The sequence below is a fragment of the Papio anubis genome, chromosome 13 (assembly GCF_008728515.1).
Source record: "Papio anubis isolate 15944 chromosome 13, Panubis1.0, whole genome shotgun sequence".
Taxonomy (NCBI): domain Eukaryota; kingdom Metazoa; phylum Chordata; class Mammalia; order Primates; family Cercopithecidae; genus Papio; species Papio anubis.
The window spans coordinates 45758543-45771251 of NC_044988.1; the positions used below are offsets into that span (position 1 = coordinate 45758543).

Here is a 12709-nt window from a genome sequence, read left to right on the forward strand (position 1 = left end):
ATTGTTTTTTTATTTTTATTTTTTTGTTTTCTTTCCAAAAGAGATAGTCTTAACAAATGAGCTTCATTGAAGTAAAGGTTACTGATCTAGTTTTAAAAAAAATTCTAAATGAATTACCTTTCTAAAATCTGCCCACCTCTTTTATCAAACACACAAATCAAATATCGTGGGATAAAACAATTTTCCAGTTGTATTGGATTATCATTAAATATTTCCTAAAACCGCTTAGAATTCAGTTTGCTCTCTTTCTTATTTTTACTGTTTTATTTCCCTTCATCTTAATGGTTTAGAAATAAAGTCTTCATCTAAACTATGGACATTAAAACTAACTTGCAAACATTAAACAATAAAAAAGGTTTCGTGCAGCAGTCCTCAACTTTTACATCATGCCTCCTGTTTTTTTCGCAAAGACAGCAAACTCTTATTGGTAATGCTTCCCATCAGAAGCAGGTATTCATCAAGGGAGAAAAGTAAGTAGGACTCACTTCCACCTGTACCCAATGCTGAGTGTATTCTAGTTGTACCAGCTAATTTTTAATATTCTGTAAAATATTTGGCTGAAGTCTGAATTCTGTGAATGGCCAAATTACTACTCTAGTGTGGAGGCAAAGGGTAAAAAGAAAAAAAAAATTACATCACCAGAAAAGAAGCCCATTACTGCTCTTACCCTGGTATCTTAATTTTATTTGCCATTTCTGAACCAAAAAGAGTTGAACTTCTAGAAAACTTTCGTTGTTACTGTTTTTCAAGCCATACTCAGATCTTTTTAGGCGAACGAAGGAAAAGCACAGACAAGATAAAGCAAACAAGGGAAAGTAAAAAATATAGTATTTATAGTATTTCAGTGAAGTAGTGGCAGTAAACTGGAGTACTTTTACAGAGACTTGACAAAATTAGAAATTCTGAGTCATTGCTGGCCCACCAACTAAAATATTACAGACTAGGTATGGTCATCTTTTACCAAAAAAAAAAAGTTTAAGTAAATTCAATAAGCCCTGCTTTCTATTAGCAGAGTGAAAGAGCTAAGATTCCTTAATGTGGACAGGGTGGTGGTAAGGTAGGAAATCCTTTATTAATTTAGTGGGAAATACCTACTGATATTCAGAACTGCTCTGATATTCCTTCCCCCCTTAACTCAATAGTGCTAAGGATTTTAAGGAAATACTCTGTGAAAAGTAACACAGCTCACTAACTATTAGTAATTCCAAAACCCAGGTGTTGCAGTATAATGAATTAATCACTATTTATTTATTTATTTATTTATTTTTGAGACAGAGTCTTGCTCTGTCACCCAGACTGGAAAGTGGTAGCATGATCTCAGCTCACCGCAGCCTTGACCTCCTGGGTTCAATCAAACCTCCCACCCCAGCCTCCAAAGTAGTTGGGACTGAGAGCACATGCAACTGCACCAGGCTAATTTTTGTACTTTTTGTAGAGACAAGATTTTGCCATGTTGCCCAGGTTGGTCTTGAACTCCTGGGCTCAAGTGATCCACCTGCCTCAACCTTACAAAGTGCTGAGATTACAGGCTGTCAGACACACCACGCCCAGCCTTTAATTATTTTTAAAACACATTTCTAAAGATTTTTGTAAAGCAGCTAATGTCAACAACTTAAGCAGCTTTAATAAGCAATCTAAGTCAACAGAGAGAATGCGTGTTTATGTGTGTGTACATATATAGGGACACACATATGTGCATAGATATGGTATATAATGACCCATGAAATCCAACATCTTAGGAATGAACTGAAAATGCTGCTAACAAGGAAAATTTATTCAAGAAAGGAGGTCAACAAATTTCTAAAAATTAATTTTAGAGAGAATACATGATTTTGGCATTTGGTTATTTTTTAGCAGCAGATATTAAATTTTCTTTTATTGACATAATGACAGGTAGAATGCATTCAGTGCTACTATGAAACCATTCTGGGCAATGTATTTTGGTAGTCTTGTTGCTGCTCCATGCATTTCAGAGGAAAATTACACACTAGAAAACCCAAGTTACTTCCTTGTTGCCCCACACCCAGGACACTGCACAGTATAAGGCAGCCGGAAAGAATGCTGTGTTTCACCTCTGAGCAGAAGTAACTAGAGACATGATTTCAGGGTTTCTGTGCAGGCGGGGTGGAATGAAGCAATTAGTTGTAATGTTGGGGCAAAAAGAGTGGGTGCTCTCATCCCGCTGCCAACTCCAAGGCTAGAGGCCAACCCCTCACTGCTGTATTTGGCCTCACGAATGGGGAGAGTGTGGGATTCGCATGCCTGGGTGTATGTATTTTGAGCTATATACAGATATCTCCCTGTTGTGGGAAAGGAGAGGTCAAGGTGATAATCATAAGGGAAAGAATTAGAATTCATTTTACTAAGGTCTGAGAAACACCAAAATTAATATCCCAGAAACAGAATTTTTAATGGTACAGTAGGAAAAGCACAGTCTGGTGTAACAGAAACATCTTATTCAAGTTGGGTGAAAAATGACATTTTTCAGAAAGTCCTCAAAACAATCACTGGCCAGGAATAATTTATGTTGTTCAAGAAGGAAAAAACATTGCTTTTACTTTTACATTACTAATGTAATATGCACATGGACATTAAATAGAGAAAACAAACTGGTGACACAGTTAACTTTTACACTCACAAGTCTACCATAGTAGATAGATAATGATAATATAAGATGGCTTTGGCAAAAATGAGAGCGAATAAATGAAAAGCCCTTTGATTAATGACTGGCCTCCCCTTTACTGCTCATCTACTGTCCATTGTACTTTTAATATGCATTATTTGGAAAGGCTTCATATATTTTCTCTTTGTCATAATAAGACTGTAAAGTAGGTACTATTAATCCTATTTTACAGACAAGAAAACTGAAGTCCAGCGATATTAACATGTCATGAAGTGACAGAGCCAAGATTTGACCTCAGAACAGTCTACACCCATACTGCCTTCAATATTCTTACAATTCTGATGGGTTTAGGACATAAGTTCTGTACCTATTACCTGGCAAAACCAACACTTCTTCAGAGAAAAAAGTTTATTTAGGAACTGTTATGGGCTGAACTGTGTTCCCCCAAAATTCCCATGTTGAAGTCATAACCCCTACTACCTCAGAACGTGACTATATTTGAATATAGGGTCTTTAAAGAGGTGATTAGGTTAAAATGAGGCCCTTAGGGTGGGCCCTAATCCAATCTGACTGATGTCCTTAGAAGAGGAAATTTGACGCACAAGACGACACCGGGGCTGGGCACAGTGGCTCACACCTATAATCCCAGCACTCTGGGAGGCCGAGGAGGGCAGATCATGAGGTCAGAAGTTCGAGACCAGCCTGGCCAACCTGGTGAAAACCCATCTCTACTAAAAATACAAAAATAAGCTGGGCGTGGTGGCTCATGCCTGTAATCCCAGCTACTCAGAAGGCTGAGGAAGGAGAATGGCTTGAACCCTGGAGGTGGAGGTTGCAGACACCAGGGCATGCCCCACAGAGGAGAGACCATGTGAGGGTGCCCATCTACAAACGAGGAGAAGCCTCAGAATGAAACCAACCCTGCCAACACTTTGATCTTGGAATTCTAGCCTCCAGAGCCTTGAGGATATAAATTTCTGCTGTCTAAGCCACCCAGCCTGTGGTATTTTGTCATGGCAGCCCCAGCAAACTAATATAGGATGAGAGACGAAATCACTGAATGTAGTAACATAAAGAGACTGCAGAACTAACTGCAGCTCGTCTGTTGTTCAAGACCGGACTGAGAATTGTTGCTGATTTGGGGCCTTGTTAATAAAGCAGGAAAGCGCTCTATCCCTGTGGGCATGAAGGATTGCAGGATTGAGGTTGCCTGGTGGAAACATACCCCTTCCCGGGTATTCCTCTCAGAGTACTCTCTCTCACAGAAACATGTCTGAAATGTCCCCACAACTCCAGCATACACACCCTCACAAGCAAGGTACATGACAAATTAAAAGCATTTCAAGGCATGGCCCGGTGTTGTTACCTCACATCTTGCTAGAATAACATGACATTTATAAAAATACAACCCACTGGATGTCTGGCACCGCTTGGGAATGAAGAATATGTCCACTTAAGAGGCAATACCCGGGGCTATCAAAAAATCTCAAGCCAGGATTTCTTTTCATAAACATTACCTATCTTTTTAAATTCTACAGTCTGGGAGGTGAAAAAAAAAAAAAAAAAAGAAAAAAGTCTGCTTATTTCCAAGTCTCCTTTTACTTAAACAGAACAAACATAAACCATACACAGGAATATGCTGAATGCTCAGTCAGGGCACACCGACAGAACAACTCTGTGCACCTGGCAAAAAGCCTCAACACTCATATCCTTCGCGTGGGGTCTCCCCACCCCGGGACACACCTACACAGAGCTCACACTCTACCTACGTCGACCACCTCCAATCCCCATGCACACTGAAAGGGAGTATTTACAGGTTATGTTTTCAGATACCAGCCAAATAATGTTCCCGTTCACTCTCTCATCCACCTGAGACCATACAACATTTAACATCTAGAAGGATAAACTCAGCCCCTAGCACATACGACAAGGGTGAGCAGTCATCGAGGAGTTCTCAAGCAAAGAGGATTTGCCAGCTTCCCTCTGAGGTCCAGGCCCTGAAAGGCCAACTGTGGTATGTTTGAGTTTCCATCAGGCCTGGTGTTTGCTGGCTGTGCCCATGCTCAGTAAGAACTCCACAGCCCAACTGTCCTATAAACGTCTTGGCCTTCTGCTGAGAGCTGCTTGCCTAGCACTGCTTCTTGGAGCTGAGAATATGCTGTTTGAGAGCCACAGGCTGAATCTTAACTAACACTTGGAGCATAGCTGACCTCTCTTTTCTCCAGGCCAGTGACTGCTCTAAACAGACAGACACACACACACACACACACACACACACACACACACACTTGAACATGAACATAATAAGAACGGGAAGAAAAGCCCAGATTTTCCTCACCATGTGCCACCCAGCCATGTTTACACTGATCACAAGTCCTCAGGTTAATCTTCCCTGGCTGAAAACATTCACATGTGCAGTTTACCAGTGTGCAACGGATGGCCTGAAAAATAAAGGAGGAAAAAAAAGTCAGCATCTGTTCAAAGATACTATACTCTTTTCATCATTTTAATAAATAATGCCCACTTCCATTTTTAAAGGCTTTATGATGGCAGGGGCCTGGAGGGTTTTAAAAATAAATTTAGATATCGCCACAATCTCTTATAAAAAAAGGTAAAGAAAACAAAGCTCATTCACTAATACAATGTTTTAGGTCATTCATAGTAACCTTTAGATTACAAACTTAGAATAAAAATAAAGGATTACATATTCTATAAGATACTGGATTTATGACATCACAAATCCAAAAGAGGAAAAAGTATATTGCTGCTAATATATATTTCCACTTAAATTTATCCACTTGTCAATAACGCAAAAAATACATTGTAACAAAATAATATTCAAGTGAAATGTCTGTGAAAGTAAAATATGGCACACAAATATTATTATTAGAATACTACTTTTCTTCTGCTGAATTTCAATTAAATGTTGTGCCAAACTCTCAAGTATATTTTAAAGACACTCCTGTGATCAATAAGACCTAACATATTTCTGTTATTATTTATCACATCCCAATTCCTTGAGTATTTTTTTCTTTATTAATTCCATTTTCGTTCCTGTTTTGAAAAATACAAAACAATCCTCCTCTTATTTCAATGGTGATATAAGAAAATAAGTTTAAATTTTGGTTTTAGATCAGACATGGAACAGAAAAAATCATTTCTGTGAATATTTTATATTTGGAACAGTACACCTGTATTGCAGAAAACTGAAAAACACACTTAAAAATCTTTCATTTCCTTATAACTACTTTAAAAAACCATCTCATCAGTTAATATTATAAAATGAATCCATAGAACATTAGCATAAATGGAGTGTAACTTTTTATGAATAAAAACGTATGTTTAAGAATTGTGCTGAAGCTGACCTATGCTCTCGGACTACAGTTAATAAATTTACCTCATACAGTTAATTCTAATTTGCATGGAAATTCTGAAGACAGAAGGGATTTAGTCTGATCATTCGCAGATTAACAATCTACTGTAACTACTTGAACTGCCAGGAAAAGATCTCTCTGCAGATTTAGATGCAATCAATGATTACTGATTCTGGGGTGGAAGGGTGGGCATGGGGATACCTGAAACTGCAGCTCCGTGGGTGAAAGCCATGCTCACTTACACAGCTCCAGATGCTCATACTTCTGGAACCATTTGGATTTTTATAGAGACTGTCTCATTTGTAACAGGCAGTATTTTGGATATTGTTAACGTAATTGGGACAAATTCCATTCACAGAGAATAAGACTGAGCGGGCTTCTACCATTCCCTATGCTTTGGATCAGGCACGTGTAAAATATTTCTCTTCTATTAATTAACATTAAATCTATGGATCCCTATTTGGTTTCAGATGTTGGAGTCCTCACTGTAGACTCCATTCATACTTCACCCCCATCTTTAATTTGTGCTTCTGTTTAACATTAGGGAAATATTTAATTGTATAATCTTCCCTGATATTTCAGGATCTCTCTTCCAAATATAGTCCAATTGTAGCTAGGTTGTAAACTTTGTTGTATATAGAAGTGATTAATTTGTAGACTATAAGGAGAAATATTTCTTCCAGAAGTTATTTCAATTTCAGTAATTTGTTGACTGAGAAATATATCAGAACATCCCAAGTTAGAAACAGTTTACTTAAATAACATGTCCATTAGTTAATGAACTCACAACTTGATTGTACGGTGACCAAAATAAAAAGAGCTTAGAAGACAGCGTTTCCACTAAAAACAAGGAACTTTACAAATTATCTAATTATAAATTCAGATATGGGAACTATGTTGACATTAAAACATTTATATAATTCGAAGTGCAATAATAAAAGCTTTCATAAATGCTTTAAAAAAAAAATACCTCTGCTTTACCAAAATCAAGGGAGGGCCAATAAAGTGAGATGGTATTTCAAGGACAGTTAATATAAACTCTAGCATAAAAGACACAAATATTTCAATCATTAATTTGATAATATTTAATTATTTTATAAAAATATCCTAACTTTGTATTGTTTAAAGCACACTTTCATCAACTTTAATTATACCCAGAACAAATTTAAGATCAGAACAAATTAAGAGACTGTGGATTTGCTTTATTTTTATGTGTATTTTTTTTTTTTTTTACTGGTTGAATCATTCATTCACTTACTCTGAATTAGTTTATGATTCAAATATTTTGTCTTCCTAAATAACTTTATACATCTGGTACATTTGGGAATTCAACTTTTTAGATCATCATTCCTTTTTGTGAATTCTATTCTTTTTGTACCTAAACATACAAACACTGGAACACCTCAACTCCTTTTGTATATAAACACTTAAGCACTAGAATATCCATTTTGTATTTCTATGAATTCCAGAAGGTCTATTTGTTTTAAATTCAGATTTATATAGACTACAATTGTCCCTTAAGGGAATTATATATATTTAAACAATATGGCCTAAATAAATATTTTGAGTAAGACTACTGCGGCTTCAAAGGAAGTTTTATTCTAAATAACATTTTTGAAACAGCATAAAACTTTGACATACTATTTATTCACAACAAAATAGAACCAATGTGATCACTGGCCAACTCACCCACATGCAAAAACATAAATTATCATAAAACTATCAAAGTCAGTTAAGCCTCAAAAACGTACATGCATTACAAGGAGACAGTTGGGAAGAGTTAAAATGAATATACTTTCATTCTTGTGAATATGTTCACGGCTGCCTCCATTCAGCTCATGTCTGAGTGCCTCCAAGCCTCTTCTGGGCACTCGGAACAAGACCAAGCTGTTACATTCCGTGAACTACACACTTTGAAAATGCAGGTATGCAGAAAGGAACAGACAGTTCAGTCAGACTGTTCCCACCTATCTATGCAGAGATTAGTATTCAGGTCTGGGTAAAGCAGACCTCCAGGACCCAGCCTAACAAGGGTGCCAGGGTGCCTTGTAACTCTTTCCTCAATTTCCATTATTGGAAACTGTCTACTCTTTTCTTCATACCTGCATTTTCAAAGTCTGTCATTCACAGAATGTACCACATACAGCTTAGTCTTGTTCCGAGTGCCCAGAAGGGGGTTGAAGGCACTCAGACCTGAGGTGAATGGAGGCAGCTGTGAACATGATCAGCATGCCCCAATTCCCCAAGAACAAACATAACAACAGCCATAAATTTTCTTAAGTCTGCAACTTATTGAAAGCAATTATTCCTTCTGCTTACCTTTACCACTGACTTCTTGAAAGAGAAATCCATGCACCCAGCAACCAGTGCTTCCACTTCCTCACCACCACCTACATTTTAACTCTACAATCCGGATTCTGCCCCACACGTGCCTGAAACTGTCTCTCTGAGAGGAAATGCTCTCATCCCATCTGGTCCTTTTCTCTGGTCTTCTTGTCCTCCCAGACTCTGATGCAGCTTGCAGCACTAACTCTCCTTCATTCCTGGGCTGTAGAGACTGACTATCCTAGTTTTTCTGGCAGCAACTGCTCTCTCCTCTCTCTCTCCACTGTAAATAAATACAGGTGTTTCCCATGGCCAAGCTCTTCATTCTTTAATTTGGCAATTTCATGCCCTCCTACAGCTTCAAATATCATCACTAAGCAAAAACCATCACTTTGGAGCCAGGCAATGCCTCTTAAGTGGTGGGAAGTGGATGGCAGCGTCCCTGTGCTCAAGGACTTGATAATTTGGGGTTTGGGTGCAGTGGATTTAGAGGAGAGACCCCAACTAAGAACATAAAAGAAACCCTCACACAGATGGGAGAAGGACTATCTCCTCCTCATTATTCCTCCTCTACCAAACCTCAGGATTTTAATTTATTTATTTACAATAGTAAATTATTACCTGTTATAATAATAGCTAGATGGATTGAATATCTGCCATTTTCCAGACATTGTGCCAGAGAGTTTATAAACATCAGCCTTCTTAGTTCTCAGAAAATAGCATAAAGTTGTTACTACTATTACTTTTATTTCACAGAGGAGAAACTAAGGTAGAGATAATTTACTATGTTACCTAAAGTCACAGATCTAGAAATCGGAATCAGCTCTCCATTCCACTGATAAGGAATCTTTTTTTTTTCTTTTTTTTGAAAGAGACACAGTCTAGCTCTGTCATCCGGGCTGAAGTACAGTGGTGAGATCATGGCTCACTGCAGCCTTGACCTTCAGGTTCAAGCAATCCTCCCACCTCAGCCTCCCGAGTAGCTAGGACCACAGGCGTGCACCATTACACTGAGCTAAGAATCCTGAGTTACGATTCCATTCACAGCAAGTTATGGGGCAGAGTTTTCACTGATATTCTGCCTTCCTCCAAAGATTATGTATCCTTTCCTTTCCTGTCTTCTACTCTCACTGCTACTACCACAATTCCAGTCTTTTTTTCTAGACTATCCAAACTATCTCCTAATTAACCTACACATTTCTCTTCTCTCCCCATCTCCATGAATATTCTCTCTTCTTAAGAGATCCACACAGTTGATCGTTATTTGCTTGACTGAGGTTATTTTCACCCTCCTGTCAGATTCTGCCTACTCGAGTAAAAACAGTGGCTGTCCGTCCTCCTTGGTTAGACAGCTGACTCCCCTGTTATCCAAATTCTCAATCCCTACTTCTCTAACACCATGCTCTCTAGCTTCCCTCCTTCCAAGTCCTGCTTAAGTTGTTAACTCCTACTCGTTCTTTGGATTTCAAGTACCACTCATTCCCCAGGGCAGCGGCCCTGTCTCCCATTCAAGACAAATTCCCCACTAGACTCCTGTATCATAATCAGTCTGTCAGAGTGCTTAGTATGTAGATTGTGAATATTACATTTATTTGTGTGATTATCCGATATGAGTCTGTTTTCCCCTCTAGAACTTAAGTTCCGTGAGGGCAGGACAGACATGTCTGTTGGGCTTTCAATGTAGAGGGGCAAATAATAGGTGCTCAAAAGGGACTTTAAAAATACAGGATTCTCTGAACCACTTTCCTCATCTGTAAAGTGATAGTAACAATGACACTGCAACAGTGGCAAAACACTCAAATGAAATAATGAACATAAAGTAAGTGTTAACCTGTCTGGCAACAGGAAAAGCTCAATAAATGACAACCATTTATGGCCACAAGAAACTTTCCACATATTATATTTAAATGATTGTTTTCTCTCTTATGATTCTTCCCAATGTATTATTTTACTCCAACACCTTGCAAATTGCCTAACACATATTTAGTCTTAATAAATAAATGAACACTTTGACATACATAATACCATATTATTCATACTATAATCCTCTAAGGTAGGCACACAGATTATTATTTGTGTTTTACTATTCTGGTTCAGAAACGTTTATGTGTTTTACACGGCTCTTAAATGATCTAGTGGAGAAGATGACAAATCTCCCAATTATGACTCAGTTTATTTCCATTTCCTATAGAAAACTAAAGAAAATTTACAATAAAAATAAGCAAATTATAAATATTCATATTCAAAAGTAAATCTAAAATATACAAAGCAAAATAATTTAGTAAAAAATTAATCAACATTTGGTCAGTAACACTTTTATATCTGAATATTAAATAAAAGTACATTTGAAAGTATTTTGGATGAATTCCAAAGCTCTAATAGAGAGGATAGGTTCTGTTATCACTAAAGCTCAGGTCTCTAGCTGTACAGTACTTATAGATGGTTCCAATTCTCCAAGTTTATGTGAATTGAACACCAATCTTCTCACCCAATCATATTTCTCAGGAGAGCACAAATTGTTGTTTCAGTGAATATATAGGGTACTTCACAAAAGAACTATATACAAGGCTAATTAATAAAACTCTTATTAGAGGTTTTTTTGGTTTGGGAACACTTAACCCTAGTTATCTGACACAAATTTAAAATGGCAAAATATGGCCTTTGGGCAAACAGAAGCATAAAACACATATTCTGAAGGACCAATCAAAATGAGAGGGGAAAAAACTGATTTCAGTTCTGGGTTTTGGTGTTCCACACACACACAAAACCAAAAACAACTATTCACAAGGAGCTCCTTTCATGGGTTCATTAACCTTCCCCAATCTCCCATATATAACAAAAAAATTTTTTCTTGTTTTTTTCTGAGACAGGATCTTGCTCTGTCGCCCAGGCTGGAGTGCAGTGGCATAATCTTGGCTCACTGCAACCTCCGCCTCTTGGGCTCAAATGATCCTCCCACCTCAGCCTCCCATGTAGCCGGGACTACAGGTGCACGCCACCACATCCGGCTAATTTTTGTATTTTTAGTAGAGACGGGGTTTCACCATGTTGCCCAGACTGGTCTCAAACTCCTAAGTTCAAGTGATTTGCCCACCTCAGCCTCCCAAAGTGCTGGGATTACACGTGTGAGTCATTGCGTCTGGCCTAAAAACCTTTTTTTTTTTTTTTTTTTTGAGACAGAATGTCACTCTGTCGACCAGGCTGGAGTACAGTGGTGTGATCTCAGCTCAATGCAACCTCTGTCCTCCCGGATTCAAGTGATTCTCCCACTTCAGCCTCCTGAGTACCTGGGATTACAGGCACGCACCACCACACCCGGCTAATTTTTTATATTTTTAGTAGAGACGGGGTTTCATCATGTTGGTCAGGCTGGTCTCAAACTCCTGACTTCATGATCCACCCGCCTCAACCTCTCAAAGTGTTGGAATTACAGGCATGAACCACAGTGCCTGGTCCTAAAAACTTTTTTAACTCTTCTTTCCCCTTGTTAATTTCTGGAGAGTATAGCAAGATTTACAATATGAATTATGAAATTTTAAAATATTTTAAACTGCTTAATAGTTAAGTACATGACCTACATTAATAGTAAATTATAGAAAAACCTAATCATTAATATAAGCATCCACTCAGGTGTGGTGGCTTAAGCCGGTAATCCCAGCACTTTGGGAGGCTGAGGCAGGAGGATGGCTTGAGCCCAAGAGTTCGAGACCAGCATGGGCAACATGGCAAAACCCGATCTCTACAAAAAGTACAAAAATTAGGCAGTATGTACAGTGGTAAAAGAAAATGCATCACAATAATTAATAAAAGGCTCTAATGTGGAAAAAAAGAAATTTCTTTTATTTTTCTTTTTGAGACAGAGTTCTGCTCTTGCTGCCCAGGCTACAGTGCAATGGCACAAACTTGGCTCACTGCAATCTCCACCTCCCAGGTTCAAGAGATTCTCCTGCCTCAGCCTCCCAAGTAGCTGGGATTTCAGGTGCCCAACATCATGGCCAACTAATTTTGGTATTTTTAGTAGAGACGGGGTTTCACCTTGTTGGCCATGCAGGTCTCGAACTCTTGACCTTGAGTGATCCACCCGTCTCAGTCTCCCAAAGTGCTAGAATTACAGGCATGAGCCACTGTGCCTGGCTTAAAAAAAGAAAATTTGTTCCTCAAAGACATCAGCCTTCTTAGTTCTCAGAAAATAGCATAAAGTTGTTATCCTAACCTAGCTGGGAAGAGTGGCTCATGCCTGTAATCCCAGCATTTTGGGAGGCCGAGGCAAGTGGACAGCTTGAGCCAAAACCAACCTGGACAACATGGTGAAACCTCACCTCTATACAAATACGAAAAATTATCCGGGCGTGGTGGTATGCACCTATCATCCTAGGTACGCAGGAGG

The 12709-nt window shown here is 38.4% G+C and overlaps 1 protein-coding gene across 1 annotated transcript in view; it reads right to left on the reverse strand.

Moving 5' to 3' along the window:
• The window catches only part of BNC2 (basonuclin 2), a 458860-nt gene that overhangs the window by 165592 nt on the left and 280559 nt on the right, over nt 1–12709 (reverse strand). The window contains 1 exon segment of the mRNA XM_031654267.1: nt 4962–5064. Within this exon segment, the coding sequence (XP_031510127.1) occupies nt 4962–5064 (103 nt within the window).